Here is a 19,429-nt window from a genome sequence, read left to right on the forward strand (position 1 = left end):
TGATAAAAGATGAAAAGAAAAATAAAGGATGACAAAATAATATAAGCCTGAAAAAATGTCTTAGTGAGTAATGTTTTAATATGGTGTTTTACTTTAATTACAGGCCCAACTGCACCAGTTCCACCGCCGCCGCCTCCTCTGGCCCCCCCTCTGCCAGAAGCTTCTCCTTCAGTCATCCTGAGTGTGGGTCTGTCAGGTGAGGGCACAAAACACAAATTACATATTTAGTTGCAGTATTAGTATGCAGCTTGAGTGTATTTACTTTGTATTCTGCTACAGATAGCAGAGGAAAAGTTAACACATGCTAATTTTACAGCTATCAGAATCAAGAAACCCATCAAAACCAAGTTCCGCTTGCCAGTGTTTAACTGGACGGCCTTGAAGCCCAATCAGATCAACGGCACAGTCTTCAACGAGATTGATGATGAACGTGTACTAGAGGTAAATCAAACCAGATGAATCTCCCTTCATAGTTACATGTCAAAGCTTTGAAGTACATGAACTTGGTTTAAATTTTTTTCAACATCAACTGTAAGTGACTCGATGAGCAATAATTAAAGTTATGGTTTTATTTCCATCTACTGCCATCACAGTTTGGATTGGAAAAATATGTCAGTGTGTCCAAATGTCCAACTGAACCCACTTAAAATCAAAAAGAAGCACTAAGTAAGCACTGAATAAGAAGTTTAAGAATAAATCAATAAGCACACCATCACTTTTCTGCAGGAGCTTGACCTGGAGAGGTTTGAGGAGCTGTTTAAGACCAGAGCCCAGGGTCCAGTGGTGGATCTCTCCTGCGCAAAGAACAAAGTAGCCCAGAAGACTGTAAACAAAGTCACCCTTCTGGACGCCAATCGCTCCAAGAACTTAGCCATCACACTGCGAAAGGCTAACAAGACCACAGAGGAGATCTGCAAAGCAATAGAGAAGTATGCGCTTTCCCCAAAACGTAAAGTACCTTCATGACCTTAATTACAAACAAGATAGAACAAATTACTATTATGAGTCATGCTTGTTCAGGTTCGACCTCAAGGCCTTACCTGTCGACTTTGTGGAGTGCCTGATGCGTTTCCTGCCCACGGAGGCCGAGGTTAAGGTGCTGCGTCAGTACGAGCGTGAGCGGCGTCCACTGGACCAGCTGGCAGAAGAAGACCGTTTCATGTTAATATTCAGCAAGATTGAGAGACTCACACAGAGAATGAACATCATCACTTTTGTTGGCAACTTTGCCGACAATGTCAACATGCTCACACCACAGCTCAACGCAATCATTGCTGCTTCTGGCTCAGTCAAATCCTCACCAAAGCTGAAGAGGATGCTGGAGGTAGAACTGCTCAGTTTTGGATGGCTTTTTCATATTTGTGCCATTTGTGCTGCATATTCATCCCTTTTTCTGGTTTACTTGTAGATAATCTTAGCCTTGGGGAACTACATGAATAGCAGCAAGCGAGGCTGTGTTTATGGTTTCAAATTACAAAGTCTTGATCTGGTAGGTAGCAGAATTTGGTCATCTTGCACTCAGTTTGCTGATGCCAATCAACATTGTTGTTTACTGTTGCTACACTTTTTAACAGCGCAAATGCCATTCTAATATTTTATTACACAGCTTCTGGACACTAAATCCACAGACAGAAAAATGACGTTGCTCCACTACATAGCGCTCATTGTAAAAGAAAAATACCCAGAATTGGCCAACTTCTACAATGAACTGCACTTTGTGGATAAAGCCGCAGCAGGTGAGTTTACAGAAACTGTAAACATGCAACGATATGGCATGCAAAAGAGACTTAATATCTGTTGAATGTGTGTGAAGTATCTCTGGAAAATGTGCTGCTGGATGTCCGAGAACTCGGGAAGGGCATGGATCTAATCCGGAGAGAGTGCAGTCTGCATGACCATTCAGTCCTGAAAGGCTTCGTCCAGGCCAGCGACGCACAGCTGGACAAGCTGCAGAAGGACGCAAAGACAGCAGAGGTATCCAACACTGACGCACCTCCAAAACCTCAAAGTATCCCCTGGAAAAACTGAAAATAGATATGAGCCCAAACTTGTATCCCACATGCAGCTCACTCACCTTTCACACACACAAATAAAGCCATGGCTCCTAACTAAATAGTATTTACAAACATTGCTCCCACTGTGGCACTTTGCTCCTCTCCAATTCTAGGAAGCCTTCAACAATGTGGTGAACTACTTTGGAGAGAGTGCCAAGACGACTCCACCCTCAGTGTTCTTCCCCGTGTTTGTGCGCTTTATCAAGGCCTACAAGGTGAGGGCCCCAAGCTGCAGCGAGTATCTCCCCTCACTTCTGTACTGACAAGGTGCAGGTTTGTCTGTTGGACTTTTGGGAACTCTCTGGTTTTCGTCACTCGGAGCAGAGCAGGGCAGAGCTTTGGCTGCCTCTGTGGCACAGGACGTGGCGTATACTCTGGGGCCAAATAACAGGAAAGGCCAGCTGGGTCTGACTCTAGAGCCACAGCTGTGGTGTTTAGACTGGTTCTCCCCTCCCATTCTCCTTCCCTCCTCCCTTTTTACCCCTGGATAGCCTCGCCCTGCCCCACCACACAGCACATTTCCTGAGATTGTTCTCAGCCTGGATTTATGGGCTCTGCTCAAGGAAATGTGCAGCACAAAGATTTCTGAGTATTGGGTTGTCTGTCTCATTTTTAATATCTTCAATAAATAGTTTAATAGTTTGAGAAATACATAAATTAACTTTCTTGCTAAGACTTAAAGGAGAGGATCAAGGCTCATATGAGATGCTACAGCCAGCAGTTGATTAACTCTCAGTATATAGTTTGGAAAGGGGGAAACAAAAGGCCTAGCTCTATCCAGAGGTAACAAAAGGATGTTGCTCAAGTCTGGAACAGTCTTTCAGACTGAAGATGGGAGACAGGCCTCAACTCTGACAACATATAAATCCAGGCTGACAGTAGTTCTATTTAGGTGTGCATATGACAACTAAAAGTGTTTTATATGTGCTTTTTTTTTTCTTGGTTAAGCTTTTAATTCATTCAATGATTATTTTATGTTTTATGTAATGATTCTATCTGCCATGTTGTATTTTTTTCTGTATCTGTGAAGCAGTTTGAATTACCCTGGGTACACATTGTGCTCTATAAAAAAAAACTTGCCTTTGCTCTTGCCTCAAACTCTGGAATATCTATTCTTTATGCTAAGATAAGCTAATTGGCTGCTGGCAAAAGGCGAATAGGTCTTTCTCTCAGAATGTGTGTGTATACGAGTTTAAAGGGGAGAGGCAGACAGAAAAAGAATACATTTGTAATTAATGGCTGTTTATCAAACTGCCTTTTAATGTTTACCTTTTGACCTTTACATTTGTACTTAGAGGTGTGTTGTTTTGGCTTTGAGCTACAGTTTCTTTCTCCAGATTCGGACTGGTTATCTTTTTTCTTTTCAACAGGATGCAGTAGAGGAAAACGACCAAAGGAAGAAGCAGGAGGAAGCGATGAGAGAAAAGTTGTTGGCTCAGGAGGCTAAACAACACGATCCCAAGGTACAGTCCAAGGGCAAGTGACTAAACTGAATGAAAGCTATCAGATGTGTACTCAGTACTAAACAAAGCTAGAAGAACAGTTAACAGTACAAATATCCTTTGTGTTGGTTCAGGTCCAGGCCCAAAAGAAGAGGCAGCAGCAGCAGGAGCTGATTGCAGAGCTGCGCAGACGGCAGGCCAAGGACCATCGGCCCGTGTACGAGGGCAAGGACGGCACTATCGAGGACATCATCACAGGTGGGCCAGACAGCACCCTAAAAAGAGCCCATGTGGGCACCACAAGCCCTGCTTGTCCCAGGCCGAGGACAACTGTGGTCATTCACTGCTCAGCTCCTTTGAAGTGCACCTTGTGCTATGTGGTCCAGACAGAAGCACATCTGGAGCACAGCACATAGCAGCCCAGCAGACTCCACTTATTCCATGACGTGCTGTCTCGTTAGGTCTGAAATCAACAACACCAAAGCTGTTGTGCCTCATTAGGTCAGAGAGGCAGTTTGATCCCCAGTATACGTCAAGTTCAATATAGAGGATCTTAATCCCGGTATCACTCTTTTAAGCCACCGCGTGTAAAGTTTTTGGTGATTATAGTTTCTGAGTGTACCACCAAGAGTTGCCAAATTCCATGTCCATATCCAGGCTTTAACGGGAGAAAAAGCAGTATCTACAGCCTCACAAAACAATCAGTGAACAATTCTAAAAGTGTAAATAATATAAATGTTGCATTAATATAATGTTTTTTAATATTAATAATGCCACTACCATGAGAGCTATAACAGCCTATTATCCAGCCAGTGGATTCCCCAGACACACACTCATTCTGCTCTAATTCTATTAAAAACCTCTTGAGGGCTTTCAAGGGTTTGCTTCCACTTATGTGTGCTACAGACAGCAGAGCTCCTGTTTTCTCCGATTCATCATAACCCCCTGAATAAAATGTGAAGGTGATCCAGTGGCCCCCTCTCCCCCCCAGAAAGGCAGTGTCTCCGGTGTGACATGTTTTCTTTTCCTCCCCCTCCTCCCCCAGTACTGAAGAGTGTGCCCTTCACAGCCCGCACTGCTAAACGCGGCTCACGGTTCTTCTGTGAAGCCAACCTCTGTGACGACGCCAACTGCTAGCCCTCCCCCCTAATGCCAAGGTTGTCCAGGTGTCTCTTATACGCCTCCTGACCACTGTGCATGCAGCATGACCCTCCCTACCCAACTTCTACCACTCCAATTACTGTGAACTAATGTGGGCCATCACTGGTTGTTTGTGTACTACTAGAAAGACTCCTATCAGGTCTCTGATGATAGGAGTCGGCCAAACCTCTTTGCCTGGGATAGAGCTACATGGAAAAGTAACTAAAGATGTACCGATTTTCAGCATATTTTTTATAAAAATATGTTGATACACTCAGAGTACAATCCGACATGACTGTGATAAAAGTATAAATTATCAAGTCAGAGCATCATGCATGACACTTGTAAAAGGCTGTGCATTATTATGGCAGATTTCTTTCATGAAGCAGAACGCAGCAATAAAGAGGTTTGGCTAAGTTACTGGTTTTTATAATCGATGCCTTGTTCCATGAGACTAACTTGTTTGGTGTTGGTTTTCCGGCTAACATGTGACTCTTCTTTCCTCAACCATCACTGTTGATTCTACCCCCCTCCAGCTGCAAAGAAGATTAATGACAGTATTTCTCACTCCTAAGAGAGGGTAAGGAAGGTAGCCTGGCTGAAACCCGGCCCGCTTGGCCTTCAAGCTCCTGTGTGCTGCTACGGTGATGTCAGCTGCTTCAGCTAGTGCTTCAGATGCAAAAAAAAAAAAAAAAAAGAGGCTTTACAGCACTGAGATTTGATTTACAACACAATTGTCAGAAAAATAATATAATGAAGGTTGATCAAAAAGCAGGTTACGGTAGGTTTATGGTTTCAGAGAAAGTAAATATAACCCCTTCCATGGAAAACAGGACACTCAAACACTCAATGTCAATTATTTAAATCAGCAAAATTTTAAGAACATAGTTATTCAAGTTAAATGCACAAGTGCATAACCCTCCTAAATATTATCACCCCTATCCTCACCCCTCCCATTACATGTTGCATGTTGTCCAGTGTTCATTTATATCTTACCTGTCAACAACGTCCGCCATGTTTTGTCTTTGCTAACTGTCATCCGCATTGTGCTGAACAGCTATTTGGTCAACAGGCTCTAGGAAAAAAAAACAAAAAGAAAAAAACAGCTGCACGAATACAGTCTGTATCCAAAGCTGGGAAATAGTTAAATGTTTTCTTTCACTTTAGTGGAACAGGCACCTCAATTGTTGCACCACAGAAGACTGAAGAGCTTGTTGACCATTGTACTGTAATTGTTATAAACATTGCTATATTTGTATTTATTTATTTATTTTTTAATCACTGTATATTTAGTGTTTTGAAGTAAATAAATTCCCAAAGCCTTGAATTTTACTGCTGTATGTATCACTACAACCAGGCGAAGTTCAAAGTTATGGGAATTTGTGTCATAATCTGCATTGTTATGTTATACTCTTATTTCCTCATTTTTCTAAAGTACATTTAACACATTTAACTGCAAACATGATTACAATTTTTTTGATTAAAAGATACAAGAGCATACACTCAGTTACCAGTTTATTAGGAACACCTAGCTAAAACTAATGCAGCAGTCCTGTAATAAATCTTCAATCGACACAATACTCACTTTTGTGTCAAGTCAGGTATTGATTCAACAGTATAATTGTTTTGGAGGATGTAGTTTGTGAACTGTACTGTTCACAAACACAAAGTGTTTCTTTGTTTTTGGCTTAGCTTCAATGAAATACAGTGAAGGTGTGGACAACACAAATCGGAACATGCCAGTTTATTAGGTGTACCAAATGAACTTTCTGAGTGTATTTCTGCTACATTTATGGCTTAAAGTGCTCTCAAATACTACACAAGAATGAAAGCAGCTAATGTAAGTCAAAACAAATGTGGTCCTCTAACATGAGAGCCCCCCCCCCGTCTCTCACTCCTGTCTCCATGCCTACTCACAGATCTCCGAAACCAGCCTTTCCTGCGAGCTGATGCGTTGATCCGGAGCGGTTGGAAGAGACCCTAAACCACTTATTCATCCCTCATACCTCCCTCCCATTAAAACCTTCCTCTCTGTGTCCCGACGGTCCATCGCAACCCTGAGGCTGCAGATCACAAAGACTGAAATGGGGAGGACAGGACAGAGCCCTTGTCTTAGCCGGGTAATTTATTTATTTATGGAGGCCCTTAATAGCCACTTTAAGTGAGCAGGTATTGTTGGAGAAGCTCAGTGGGTCACTCCTCTCACTGAAAGCAGAAGATTTTACCTGCTCCATTGGCACTGAGAGCCAGACCAGTCGGAGAACGACTACATACATACAGGTGAGGTGAGATGAGGATTGGTTGACCACAGAAGAGGAGGAATGGTGCTTTCACTAAAACAAGCACCTGCCAAAATGTGGATCTCATTTCCAAAACCATAATTTTTTTCCCTGAATATGCAGTCGTAGCAGGACTTAGACTGGGAGGCAGCCAAGGGAAGATGACAATGCTGCTGCTGGGATGTTTGCTTTGAAGACACTCACAAAACCTTTGTCCAAATAAGAGAGAAGCTTTGATATTAGACTTTTGTTGACTATTCACTGATATTAAACCAAGTCAACACATTCAATCAAGACTGACAATGGTTTATCTAGATTTCAATCACATGTATCCTGGAGGAAGGACCATCTAACCTACAGTGGTGGTTCTTATCGACAGGCTAGCCAAACCAAACTTTCTTGAATGTTTCATGTTTTGCTTCAGAAGTGCCTTTTTTTTTTGTAAACAGTGTTATTTCTCACAGGTCAGCCATATTTACAGTTTATTTTACATCTTTCATTTGTTAAAAGATTGTATTTTTATTGCCTTGTACTTTTAACATTAGCCTTATAATACTGACAATATGCAAACATTGACATTTCCAGCTTTAATTGCCCACAATTACTAGGTCAGGGGAATGATAATTTTAAAATTACTCAATTATTTACCTCTCAGTGTCTTAAAGCTCACAACATTTGACATGACAAATGTCATTGTGTCTGTGCCTTGTCCAAGAAGTTGTTAAAAAGTGAATGTTTTAGGTCTTGACGACACTTTCTGTCACACTTCTAGTGACATATGGGAAGTGACAAATGTATGAAGATTTCATATGGACTACTGTTAAAGAGCTCAGCTGATGTGAACCTGCTATAAATCTGGTGATGGATGAAGGACATTCCAATGAGGTCTTATGTTTTAAGCTTTTTTTCCATCTCAAGAGAGATGATGAATTTCCTCCGAAGAGACATTGGCACAAAGGGGGTGGTTCTCTACACTACTTAATTTGGCTTATATTGTATGAAACACTATTCTTTGAGTGGACATTTTTATTAATGTACATTGAAATCAATTAACTTTTTAGAAGAGATGATCCACGATATTGTCTTTTGACTGCAATATGGCAATTCCTTTTTAATAAATAAGATGAATTATGTAACTGCAAGACCAAAGACTTTTATTACAATGCAGGCGTATGTAAGCAACGGTTTGTAGTCTGTTTGTTGACGTAACATGCAAACAAGGGCTTTCCACATGTTCATGTTTTATTCTTTTTTTTATTTTTTATTTTTTAGAGTATGTTAATTTCTGATGTACTCCAGCAAGAAATAACAAGCATTTGCTTTACTTCCATCTCTCTCTCTCTCTCTCAAATGACAGACAGAGCCACCATACATTTCTACTATAAAAATCCATTTAATTTCTTATATCAAAAAGAAATAAAATCATAAAACAATCAGAACCACAAGTATCCATGTGGGTTTTTGCCACCAAATTAATTTCTCCAACTGAAAAATTACTGTAATCTAACAGAACGGGATGTAAAAAAAACAAAAAAAAACAAAAAACAAACTTTTATGAATACTGTTAAAAGTGAGGGGCAAAGCATTTCCTCTAGGATGGGTGTGTGACAGTACTATGCAGAGTGATATCGAAGGTATGGCTGAGAAGAAGCTCAATTAAAAGAAGCATGGTGAGCAGTGAGACAGAAAGGAACTTTAAACACTAAAAATCAGGCTGACGGACAGATGGTTAGCGTTAGCAGCAAGGCAAAAGAATTAACAGAGGAATGCTTATCAGGAAGCTGATCGGTCGCCTTCCTGGGAATGCACTTAACAATGAACATTAACCTAAATTACATGTCCATGTAATTACAAAAAAACAAACAACAACAAAAAAAAAAAAAAAACCCTCAAAACAAATCAATCTCCCACAGAAGTACGTATCACCAAACCAAATCAACTGTCAAATCTCAAATTTACAATCAAAAGACAAAGAACGAAAGCTAAATGTCACCGTTATCAGTTAATTACTTGTCATAGATTGTTTCTAAGTGATGACTGGAAATTCACAGAAGCTTGCCGTCACTCCCGAAAAGAATCTTTTAGAGGAATTTCAGAGCAAAATCCAACTTCTGTCCAGAGTGTCCTACAGTAGACTAAACCAAGGCCACGCATATCCATCCCAGACTTTTTACCCTGGAATGTGGACTCTGTTACAATCATCATCCAGCACACTCACACACTGCCATTGATGCATTCATTTCTGACACAAAGTATGTCAATTATACAATGACCCCCCCCCCCCCAAAAAACAAAACAAAACAAAACAAAACAAAACAGCTATTTGTTACTGATGTTTGTATTCCTGGATATATTTTCAAGACACTTTGTTAATAGGTTTATATATATACATATATATATATATATATATAAAACCTTATAGACTTTAGTCTGTGCAAGGAGGTAAAAGACAATCACTTGAATGTAGCGCTTTGAGACAATAGAACAGACATGGTCTAAGTCCTTCATGTGTACATGTGCAGTTAAACAACTTCTCATTTCTTCCTTAAGACCTCCATCAGCAAACTTACATATACACATAACGTGAAAGACTGAGCCAAACTAGCCTCCAGGAAGCATTCATAGTGAGCACTGACACTTCACCTTTCTTTCATGAACATCGGAGACTTGGCATTTTTCTACGATGGAACAATATTTTCTTTTTCCCCTATACAATTCATACAAAAATAAAAAATTAAAATTGTTCCATGGCCATTTGTATCGCTCTATCTTTTACATTTGCACAGAGGTAGTGGCTATATGTGTGAGAAGGGAGGGAGACTTGTGAGGAGGAGGTGAGCAAAATTAAAAAGAAGAACTGAAGAAATGTCTATAAAATGGTTCCTTTTTCATCACCAGAGGATTTTTTTTTTGTCAAAGAACAAAATATAATACTGCAATCACTTAAAAAAGTAGTCCTTCATTTTATACATTTTATACAGTGTTCTTGCTTTTTTTTTTTTTTTTGTTGCTTTTCTTTTCAGTTGATAAAGGCATAAGATGAGAGAGATTTACTGGCTCAGCACTAGGTTGGGCAGGTCAGGGCAATGTTGGCAGAGTTCAGTCTAAGCCAAGCTCTATGCCAATGGGTCACTCATGTCCTCATCGCCCTGGGAGAGAAGCTCCTTCTTTTCATCTGTGCTGGCCAGAGAGTTGCGGCTGTTGTGGGCACCCATGTATAAGGTGGCATATACTGGGTTAGTGAAGTTGGTTGGCTGTGGAACGAAGAAAATTACAGGTTGAAAGGAACATTTACTGCTTTTTGTACTTTTAAAAAACGGTTACATCACTCAAATAACAAAAAGAAAAGTTTCACTTTCTGGCCCTTGAATCTGAGCTGGATCCTTGCTTTGGTTAAATCTTCTATGTTTGCTGCATTCTATTGTGTCTTCCTGCTTCCCTGCTAAGTTGCAATTTTAATCAGAACATAAAAACCAACTGTAAAAAACTGAAACCAGAGTGCTGATGTTTTTATTAACGCAAAAAAAACAGTTGCAGGCCAAAACCTCAGACTTGTGTTGACCGATGAGAAGAATCCTTAAATGAATAGTTTTCTAACTTTTTTCACTGTTTGCAGAAGAATAAAGTTGACATGAGGTGATTAACCTTGGGCTAAACTCAGAGGTTTAATGACACACACACACAAAAATACAACCTTACTAATATTGGTATAAAAAAAAAAATAAATCATTTATTTCCCTGGTGCTTTGCTTAAATTTTGGTTGGGACATATTTGAGCCTCATATTTCTGCTACCACCTGGGTATAAACTGCTGCCAGAGCATGGGTCAGAGGGGTTGAATGACTCTTTGAACAGGAGTGTTTTAGTAGCTGTGTTACCTTATCTGGGTCCAAAGCAAAGTCAGAATCCAGGAGCTCCCCAGCATCATCGTCAGGGTCTCCTTCGTAGATCTTATAGGCTGGGTTCCCAATCTCAACATTCATGGCTCCATTCGTCATTCGGTGGTGCTGGAAGCCCTTGGCACTGCAGACAAAGATAAACAAACTCAATGACCATCTGAGCAATAGATTTAGACCACCAAAAAAAATATAAAAATAAATAAATAAATAAATAAAATACTTTTGGGAGAAACAATTTGGAGTAGCTTCAAAAGTATCATAACTTGGCATAAGCCATGTATTAACTCAGCACTAGTTACACACAGTTCACACAACCAAGACAATGTATATTAAAGGTTATCAAATGAGCTTTTTTGGCAAGACCATTTGATCAAACCCAGAGAACATGCAGCAGCATGTCTGTTTTGAAGAATGCTGGACTTTCACATATTTGGCTGTTTGCAAGCATTTAAAATACTTCCATAGATGCACAATTGTATTTTTTGCTGTGTCAGAACATAGCATAAGCCTAACATTTAGACATGTAAACAAGGGAGGAGATGGAAATACAAGAAGGACGAAACTGTTTGATTGATTGTGCATCACCAGCAAAACTACTTTAGGTAAAGTCAATTGGTCCCTCTGTTGTGAGGCTGGAACCCCCACAGAGGAAAGTAGTAGATAGCAAGCAGGGACAGACAGACAGACAGACAGATTGACTAACAGAATGAAAAAATGAGCCAACAAATAGCATAGCCAGTCTGACTGGATATTAAGGAAGAAGGGAGACAGGATTTGTGGGTCAACAGGTTAATTATGTAACTCTATAAAGTTACCGCAAGCACTGAGAACGAGATTTCCCTGGCCATACAGACCTGGGAGACAGGAAATAGGTGGTTATCAAAAGGTAAGAGAGAAAGAGAGGCTAGATAGCATAGATGTGAGGAGGAGCAGATGAAAAATGGAGAGGAAAAAAAAAAAACAAAAACCAAGACTGAAACCAGGACCTACCCACGCATTCTCCGCTTGTACCACAAGGTGGCACCAACCCCCAACAGTGCCAGTAAGAGCAGAAGCAGCACAGGGATCACAACGGAGGCAGTACCTGAGAGCAAACAAACAGTTTAAACAAATGGGACCAAAGTGCATATTTTACCAAGCAAACTTTCTGTAACAAAGTGGATGATTTACTTCCACTGGAAGAAGAGGAATCTCTGGAAACAGTTGCAAGTTCACATCTGTATCCTCTCCATCCAGCCGGACACCTGGAAAAACCATGAGCCAGTTATGTGTATGTGTATCAGTTTCAAATAAAAACGAAGGACAGAGAAAGTACATAAAGATGCAGGTGACTGGTATATCTTACTTGCACTGAGGCAGCAGTGTCCGAGTGTCAACTGAACATTGTCCATTGGAGCAGTATTCCAAACAGGAATAGCAGCTAGGTTGAATTTGACCGTTGGGACAGCTACATGGACACGAAAACACACCCAGACAGATAAGAACATTTATTTTGCTCCGAATATAGCAGCCTTGATGCCTGTGGTTTTAAAATAATTGAAATACGTTTAGATATCAACCCTTTTTTACCTCCACCTAGGAGGTTATGTGTACGCTGTGTGTCTTTGTTTACTTGTTTGTCAGTAAGATTACATGAAGACTATAGGGCCTGTTTGTACCAAACCTGGTGTATGGATGGAGAAGATTGATTAGCGCTAAACAGACATGTAGGATTATTTGGCATTGGCAGCTCTAGGTGCAAAATGTGATTCTAATTGGCCCTGTGTTTCACTTTTCAACCAGTGTACCTAACAAGGGAATGTGTATCGATTGATGCCTGACTTTGCCCACTTTTTATTGAGGAGTCCAAAATAAATATTGACAAACATATAAAAATCCAAGCATTGCCTCTTTTTTGCAGAGACCACGTTCCACAGAGTACCCACCTGCAGGAGACCTCCCCTGAAGTCGATGTCAAACACTTGCCCGTTCCACAGAACTGACATTTGTCCAGCTCGCACTGGTGTCCAATGTACTGAGTGGGGCACAGACACAGTTTGGTGCCGTTGGAGGTCTCTAAGCAGGTTCCACCATTCTGACAGAACCCTTCACATTTACCTGAGGATAAAGAGAAGAGCAGTGAGAGCTGCAGGGCACTGCCAAAACATCATACATTCTTCCAAAGATTACATTAGTAGTAAAAAAAAAAACAAAACAAAAAACTTACTATACTGGCACTGGTCTCCCTGGTACTCGGGTGGGCAGCTACAGGTCGGCTGGTTGCCCATGTTGACCGAGCAGTTGCCTCCATTCAGGCAATAGTCCTGACAAGTGTAGCGGCTGCAGGTGTGACCTGTGAAGCCTTTAGGGCATTTACAAGTTGGTGCACCTACAAGGAAAAAAAAAATTATTTAAAATTAAAAGGAAAAAACTATGTTTGATTCCTGAAACAAATTCGCTAACTGCACTTAAAAAACTAGAACCAATATTTCCTTTACTTCAACTGAAACTTTCATCTTGTTTCACACGTACTACTTCCATCAGCAAGCTCCACAATTATCAGAGGCCAGTTCAGAGACTTGAGTTCATGTAAGAAACATGTAGTCAGTGTGTCAGTAGTGTAACACCATCAGGGCAGCACGGTTACACAACCACGACAAAAAACAAACTGCTACTCATATTGTTTTATTCCTCCTCTATCAGGCTGATAAATGCCATAGGTCAGGAGTATGTGGTCTATTCCTGTATTTGTCATGTGACCTCACATATATTTGCTGCTATTTGGTATTGTATCACACAAGTGTCGTTTTCTTTTTATCACTATTTATGTTGTCATTCACTAAACTGAACTAAATTGCCCGTTTTGGACGATTAAAGTTAGAAGATTCCAGTTCTGCATACATACTACAGATTTGAGGAAACGGAAATTGCCAGTATTGCTCTCTTACCTGTACGAGAGGCAGTGCAGGTGCCTCCATTCTTGCAGTGATCCCTGCACTGGTTGATCTCACATCTTTCTCCGGTGTAGCTGGGCTGGCAGTGACATTTGGCCACCTGGTGGGCGTTGAGGAAGCAGTTCCCTCCGTTCTGACACTGAATGTCACAGGGCCCCGAGGGGGGAGCTGCAGAAATGGATTTCCATTGTGAAGCAACATCTTGTAAGTAGCATTAAAATGTAGAACCAAGCACGTGTGAAAGCATGCTGTATGTGTGCAGACTCACTGAACGCTGACTGCGTGGGGCTTGGTCTCTCCACACACGTGCCGTTGTCAGCCATGTAGTTGTTAGGACAGGTACACACTGGTCCACTGGGACTGAGCAGACACAGCCACTCACACTTTTTCCTGTCACATGGGTTTGTCACTGACGCAGAGAGAAACAAGTCATGCAGTCAGAAAAAAGGTTCATGGTGTTTATAAAAATCAATATTTTGAAGCATATTACTTTTCTTCTGTAAATAATGTGTATTTACATCAAGACACATCAGACACTCACTCTCTGGCTGCTTGTAACGGTGGTAAAGGACAATGTCAGTAGCGTGATTGATGCCTGTGGTGAGATTCTCCATTGTCCCTTTGCCAAACTTATTGACCCGGAAGACAAAGTTATTGATATATGTGACCCCATATATGTAATCTTCAAAGATATCTATGCTGAATGGATGAAGGAGGTCTGGAAATGACAGATAATAGGAGATAAGAGAAAAAACAAAACACAGTTTCAAGCACATTGATGTCAGAATTCTGAATAGTCATCTTTTACTTTTTGATTTTTTTTTTTGATTATGCAAAGAAACTCAACTGTTCTTGATGCCGGAGACAGCAATGACTGGATCAGAACCATCCAAACGAACACTGCCAATAACTGAGAGTTTAGCATCTGCCCAATAAAGACGCTCGTTGAAGTAGTCCACAGCCAAACCTGCAGAGGCAAAATGGAATAGCCTTGTAGATTAAAAAAAAAAAAAGGGGGGGCACTGGATAAAAGACTGCGGTTGTGCTGAGCAGAGAGTAAAATATAGAAGCGAAACAGTGGGAAAGAATATATATGAGCAGACTTTCTGTGGGCAGGTCTTGTTTCAGATAAATCATTCTGTGGGCCACACTACTGACCTGTGGGCCACTGGATGTTCTCATGGACTAGAGTTTGTCTTAAAGTGCCGTCCATGGCAGCTGTCTCAATTTTAGGGTGGTTCCCCCAGTCAGCCCAGTACATGGTACTGCGGGAAGAGAGTTTGAGAACACATTATAAAACAAGTCCCAACAAAAAACGTGATTCCAATGATACATTTTACTGCATATAACTGTTTCACTGCGGCCCATCTCTTACCCTCTCTGTGGATCCACTACTATGGCATAGGGCTCATCAATCATGCCAGAGATGAGTGTCTTGCAGTGTTGGCCCGACATCTGAGCCACTTCAATCACATCGCGCCCAGAGTCAGTCCAGTACAGATTACCAGCCACCCAGTCCACTGCTATACCACGAGGCATCTTCAGCTCTTTGATCTGGACACAAGCAGAAAGGATGGTCAGGAATTTGTGATTGTGTGTGTAGCAGTGCAGCAGAGAGTTTGAGTCTCTGAGCATATTTGCCCAGCATTTACCTGCAGGTTGGTGATCCTGCCCTCGCTCTGCCGGCGATTACGGTGAGAATTGGAGGAAGAGGACGAAGTGGGTGGTCCTGGGAGTTCATAAGAGGAGATACGACCCGTGTGCCAGTTGGTCCAGAAGATGCGGTTGGTCTTCACGTGCAGGTCCATTGCGTCAATACGCACACTGGCATCACCTTGGAAGGTCTGCTCGTAGCGCCAGTTGGGCATGCCAGGGTCCAGGCTGCGGATTTCATTATCGTCAGCTATGTAGAGAATCTGTCGACTGCTGTTCATACCTGTGAGGAAAAGTGGAAAAAGTCATAAGGATTGCCTTAAAAACTATTTATCATGATGAAGACCTTGAATTGAAAAAATCACTTACTGTCGGCTTTGCATGTGTCATTGATCCTGGTAAAGTATTTGTGGCAGCTACATTTATAAGAGCCTTTGGTGTTGTTACACATGTGGGAACAGACTCCAAACTGCAGACACTCGTTCTTATCTGAAAGATGGAGAGGCACGGGATAGTCAAATTTCCCCAATAGTGTAACTGTTTGCTATATTTTAAATGAAGGGAGTTATTAGCATTTTTTCACGTGTACCTCCACAGGTGTGGTGTCCTGTCTTCTGGAAGCCAGGTTTACAGGAGCAGAAGGAGTCTGTGCCGTTGGTGACGCAATGGGCTTCATCTCCATCCCCACACTGAGTCCTGTTACTCCTACAGTCATTTAGCTTGGTGTCTGAAACCAAGTCAAAGATGAGTCATTTAGCATTAGAGACTGCAGATCTGTCCTCACGTTATGCTTCAGAAGGTGGCTTTGACACAAGGCACCTGTCTTGCAGTTGATTTCATCAGAGCCGTAATCTTCACAGTCGTTAAAGAAGTTACAGCGCAGAGTGGAGCTGATACATCTGTTGTTTGCACACAAGAACTCGTCCTTCTCACACGTAGGAATGGCCGGAGGGTCTGCTGTAAAAAACACCACACACATAGGTCAGCAAGCTCCTCAATTAAAGTTGAAGAATTGGGTGTTTTCGCAACAATTTGAACTTCACAACATACGGCAGTTGAGTTCATCCGAGTTGTCGCCGCAGTTATTGACACCGTCACATCTCCTTGAAACTTGCAGACATACTCGGTCGTTTCGGCAGCGGAAAGCTCTGGTAGGAGGACACTGGAACCTCCCTATGAGCCGAACAGACAAAGACAAAAGGGACAGAGAGGGAAGAAAGGGGGAAACACAGGTCAAGACAAATGACAAAGACTGGGAGCAATGCAAAGTGTTAGATTTAAAAAGGCTGCACTCACTGCACTCTTCAGGATTTTCATCAGAGTTGTCTCCACAGTCATCCTCACCGTCACACTTCCAGGCGAGCGGCTTACACAAAGTGTTGTTACATTGGAACTCATCCTGAGGGCAGTGACGTCCAGCTGAGAAAAAACAGGAGGGACATTTTTCACTCTATGTATGTGACTGCATAAAATTTGATATTCCTCGTTATCATCACATTTAAAATCTGGGTTTTTTTTTTTTTCCACAACACGCTAAATGTGTGGCAAACCATTCACCCATTTCTGTCACATTGCAATTGTATTTATTCCTTTTTCTTTTGAAATAGGCGTAGCTTTGCAACCATGTTAAACAAAAAATGTATTAACAACACATATAGACAAAAACTTACCAGCACTGCTGCAATTCTCCTCATCACTGCCATCCATGCAGTCAGGGTCAGCATCACATCGCCAGCGGATGGGGATACAGTGTCCGTTCTTACACTGGAACTGGTCGTTGTCACACTTCAGATCACAGCCATGCTGGAAAAACATCACAGTATGAAGGCAACAGATGACCAGCTTTTATACTCAGAAATACCAAACACCTAAAATTTAGCATCACTATTGCACAATAAGAATTATTTCAAGGTCACCTAAGCACCCACCTCATCAGATCCATCAGCACAGTCGTGGTCCCCATCACATTTCCACCTCCCGGCAATACAGCGACCATTAGTGCAGGCGAACTCACTTTCTGAACATTGTCGGGGCACTACAGAGGAAGAAATGAGGTTTAACATTGAGGACAACGTACGCAAACACACTGAACAGAACAAACACGGGTTGAAACAAGCACACGAAAAATTGTGAGAGAATGAAAGGAGCTTTATAGAATTTTAATAAAATGGATTACATTTGAATGTTATTTAAATGTGTCCCCATAGGTCTATATTAGCAGGACAAATAGTTTGATGCAGTGGCCTCTAGTGGAAAAGAAAAACAATACAATAATGTTAAAATATAAATGTATTCAGAGCTCAGCCTGCAGACTCTCACAGGTGGGTGGGGAACACGGTTGGACACAACCATGAAAATGAAGACAGTGTGGAGAAACGGAGTGCAGGGAGGTGACCCTAAATATGGGAGTTCAGATGAAGTTGGAGTAACTTACCTCTGGCTCATACCAACAGGACAGTATGAAATGAAACAAATATCAGATGAGGTAAAAGGCATCAGAAATGAGAGGGAATGGATGTTAGTACTGAACCAGTGACTTAATCTGCACGGTCAAAGATGAGTATGTTATCAGCGGACAAAACATGGGCATGGATATAAGTGACACTGGAGACGGTGAGATAAAAGATGCTGACTGTATGAAGGCGTTTCCCCCCCCCCCAATCGCAAAGTGACACCTACTGCACTTGTCTTCATCTGAGTTGTCCCCACAATCATTGTCATAGTCGCACTGCCAGCGACCCGGTACGCAGCGGTTGTTCTTACACCTGAACTGGTATGGCTCACATGTCCTTTCAGCTGTACAAAACCCAAAAAAGTCAATATAATAATAATAATAAAAAAGCAACAACAACAACAACAAACAAAATCATTTTGGAAACATCAGTGAGCAGACTCTGACCACACTCCTCTTTTGGTTCATCTGACGCATCGCCACAGTCATCTTCGCCATCACACTTCCAGCGAGCAGGGATGCAGCGGCCTGAGTCTTTACATCGGAACTCATCCACGCCACAAGTCATCTGGGCTGGAGGAGGAAGCATTTCCGAGTCGTTACATAAGCAGTTAGTCAGGGTGACTCACAATCAACTGAATGAGAGAGAAGCAGAGTCTTACTGCAGTTGGCAGGCTCATCAGATCCATCGACACAGTCATTGTCACGGTCACAGACCCATACACGAGGTATGCAGCGTTTGGTGATGGCACACTGGAACTGGGTGGGGGCACACGTGACCTCAGCTGTGTGAGGGAATAACAGATTTGTAGTTAAAGGGTGAAGTCTCACAATAAAGCGAACAGCATATCAGTGCTCACAAAAACTACAATTTTTTATTTTTTTTTAAAGCTTCTACTCACGACAGTCCTTCTCGTCCTCTCCTTCACCGCAGTTGTCCTGGCCGTTGCAACGGAAGATGCCTGGAATGCAGCGGCTCGGGTGGGAACATTTGAACTGGCTGGGCAGGCAAACATGGATATCTGTGGAGAAACAGGCAAGAAGTAGAAGTAATGCTAATCAGAAATAAGTAGTGCTGGTGGCATACAAGGAAGAAGGTTGATTGACACTATTAAAATAAAATATCATGGGTTGAATAATTAGATACAACGGGGAGACCACATACCACAGTTGGCCTCATCTGAGTTGTCCTGGCAGTCATTGTCTCCATCACAGATGTAGGCGGGGTTGGTACAGATGCCTGTGCTGCACTGGAACTGCCCCGGCCTGCATTTGAATTCAGCTGCCATAAAAGGGAGAAGCGCAGATTAATAAGATGACACTGAAGTTGCACCTGACCCCATGCATGTACCATGTTACAGGATTTCTTATCATGCTTTTCAAATACTCACGGCAGTCTGCTGGCTCGTCCGACCTGTCGCCGCAATCATCCTCTGTGTCGCATTTCCACCAGAAAGGAATGCACTTGTCATTCTTGCACACAAACTACAGCAGGGAGAGGAATATACATCACAGTGACGATTTGGCAAAACATCAGCGCTTCCCTGCCTCAATCTGGCTGAAGCTACACTACCACT

At 41.8% G+C, this 19,429-nt stretch overlaps 2 protein-coding genes across 6 annotated transcripts in view; one reads left to right on the plus strand and one right to left on the minus strand.

Moving 5' to 3' along the window:
* Positions 1-9,248, plus strand: part of fmnl3 (formin-like 3) — a 30,803-nt gene extending 21,555 nt beyond the window's left edge. For 2 of the 3 annotated variants that reach the window (XM_029505927.1, XM_029505929.1), the window contains 12 exons: positions 104-196; positions 317-441; positions 727-929; positions 1,021-1,324; positions 1,409-1,489; positions 1,607-1,736; positions 1,814-1,974; positions 2,168-2,269; positions 3,425-3,517; positions 3,631-3,754; positions 4,542-4,653; positions 6,556-9,248. In XM_029505927.1, coding sequence (XP_029361787.1) covers positions 104-196; positions 317-441; positions 727-929; positions 1,021-1,324; positions 1,409-1,489; positions 1,607-1,736; positions 1,814-1,974; positions 2,168-2,269; positions 3,425-3,517; positions 3,631-3,754; positions 4,542-4,633 — 1,508 coding nt within the window. In that variant the 3' untranslated portion in view covers positions 4,634-4,653; positions 6,556-9,248. The remainder of the gene's footprint in view (positions 1-103; positions 197-316; positions 442-726; positions 930-1,020; positions 1,325-1,408; positions 1,490-1,606; positions 1,737-1,813; positions 1,975-2,167; positions 2,270-3,424; positions 3,518-3,630; positions 3,755-4,541; positions 4,654-6,555) is intronic. The other variant, XM_029505928.1, reaches the window with a different exon arrangement.
* Positions 9,249-9,894: 646 nt separating this feature from the next.
* Positions 9,895-19,429, minus strand: part of LOC115045934 (low-density lipoprotein receptor-related protein 1-like) — a 77,242-nt gene continuing 67,707 nt past the window's right edge. For 2 of the 3 annotated variants that reach the window (XM_029505925.1, XM_029505924.1), the window contains exons 63-89: positions 19,244-19,337; positions 19,018-19,134; positions 18,755-18,874; positions 18,515-18,637; positions 18,300-18,425; positions 18,080-18,196; positions 17,329-17,435; positions 17,071-17,203; positions 16,697-16,819; positions 16,451-16,573; positions 16,220-16,357; positions 15,990-16,127; positions 15,770-15,889; positions 15,400-15,683; positions 15,123-15,301; positions 14,906-15,012; positions 14,595-14,714; positions 14,289-14,465; positions 14,016-14,156; positions 13,742-13,915; positions 13,021-13,182; positions 12,740-12,911; positions 12,160-12,261; positions 11,985-12,058; positions 11,805-11,898; positions 10,794-10,938; positions 9,895-10,169 (exon numbers count right to left, since the gene is read on the minus strand). In XM_029505925.1, the coding sequence (XP_029361785.1) occupies positions 10,032-10,169; positions 10,794-10,938; positions 11,805-11,898; positions 11,985-12,058; positions 12,160-12,261; positions 12,740-12,911; positions 13,021-13,182; positions 13,742-13,915; positions 14,016-14,156; positions 14,289-14,465; positions 14,595-14,714; positions 14,906-15,012; positions 15,123-15,301; positions 15,400-15,683; positions 15,770-15,889; positions 15,990-16,127; positions 16,220-16,357; positions 16,451-16,573; positions 16,697-16,819; positions 17,071-17,203; positions 17,329-17,435; positions 18,080-18,196; positions 18,300-18,425; positions 18,515-18,637; positions 18,755-18,874; positions 19,018-19,134; positions 19,244-19,337 (3,648 nt within the window). In that variant the 3' untranslated portion in view covers positions 9,895-10,031. The remainder of the gene's footprint in view (positions 10,170-10,793; positions 10,939-11,804; positions 11,899-11,984; positions 12,059-12,159; positions 12,262-12,739; positions 12,912-13,020; positions 13,183-13,741; positions 13,916-14,015; positions 14,157-14,288; positions 14,466-14,594; positions 14,715-14,905; positions 15,013-15,122; positions 15,302-15,399; positions 15,684-15,769; positions 15,890-15,989; positions 16,128-16,219; positions 16,358-16,450; positions 16,574-16,696; positions 16,820-17,070; positions 17,204-17,328; positions 17,436-18,079; positions 18,197-18,299; positions 18,426-18,514; positions 18,638-18,754; positions 18,875-19,017; positions 19,135-19,243; positions 19,338-19,429) is intronic. The other variant, XM_029505926.1, reaches the window with a different exon arrangement.

The sequence above is a fragment of the Echeneis naucrates genome, chromosome 7 (genome assembly GCF_900963305.1).
Source record: "Echeneis naucrates chromosome 7, fEcheNa1.1, whole genome shotgun sequence".
NCBI classification, from domain to species: domain Eukaryota; kingdom Metazoa; phylum Chordata; class Actinopteri; order Carangiformes; family Echeneidae; genus Echeneis; species Echeneis naucrates.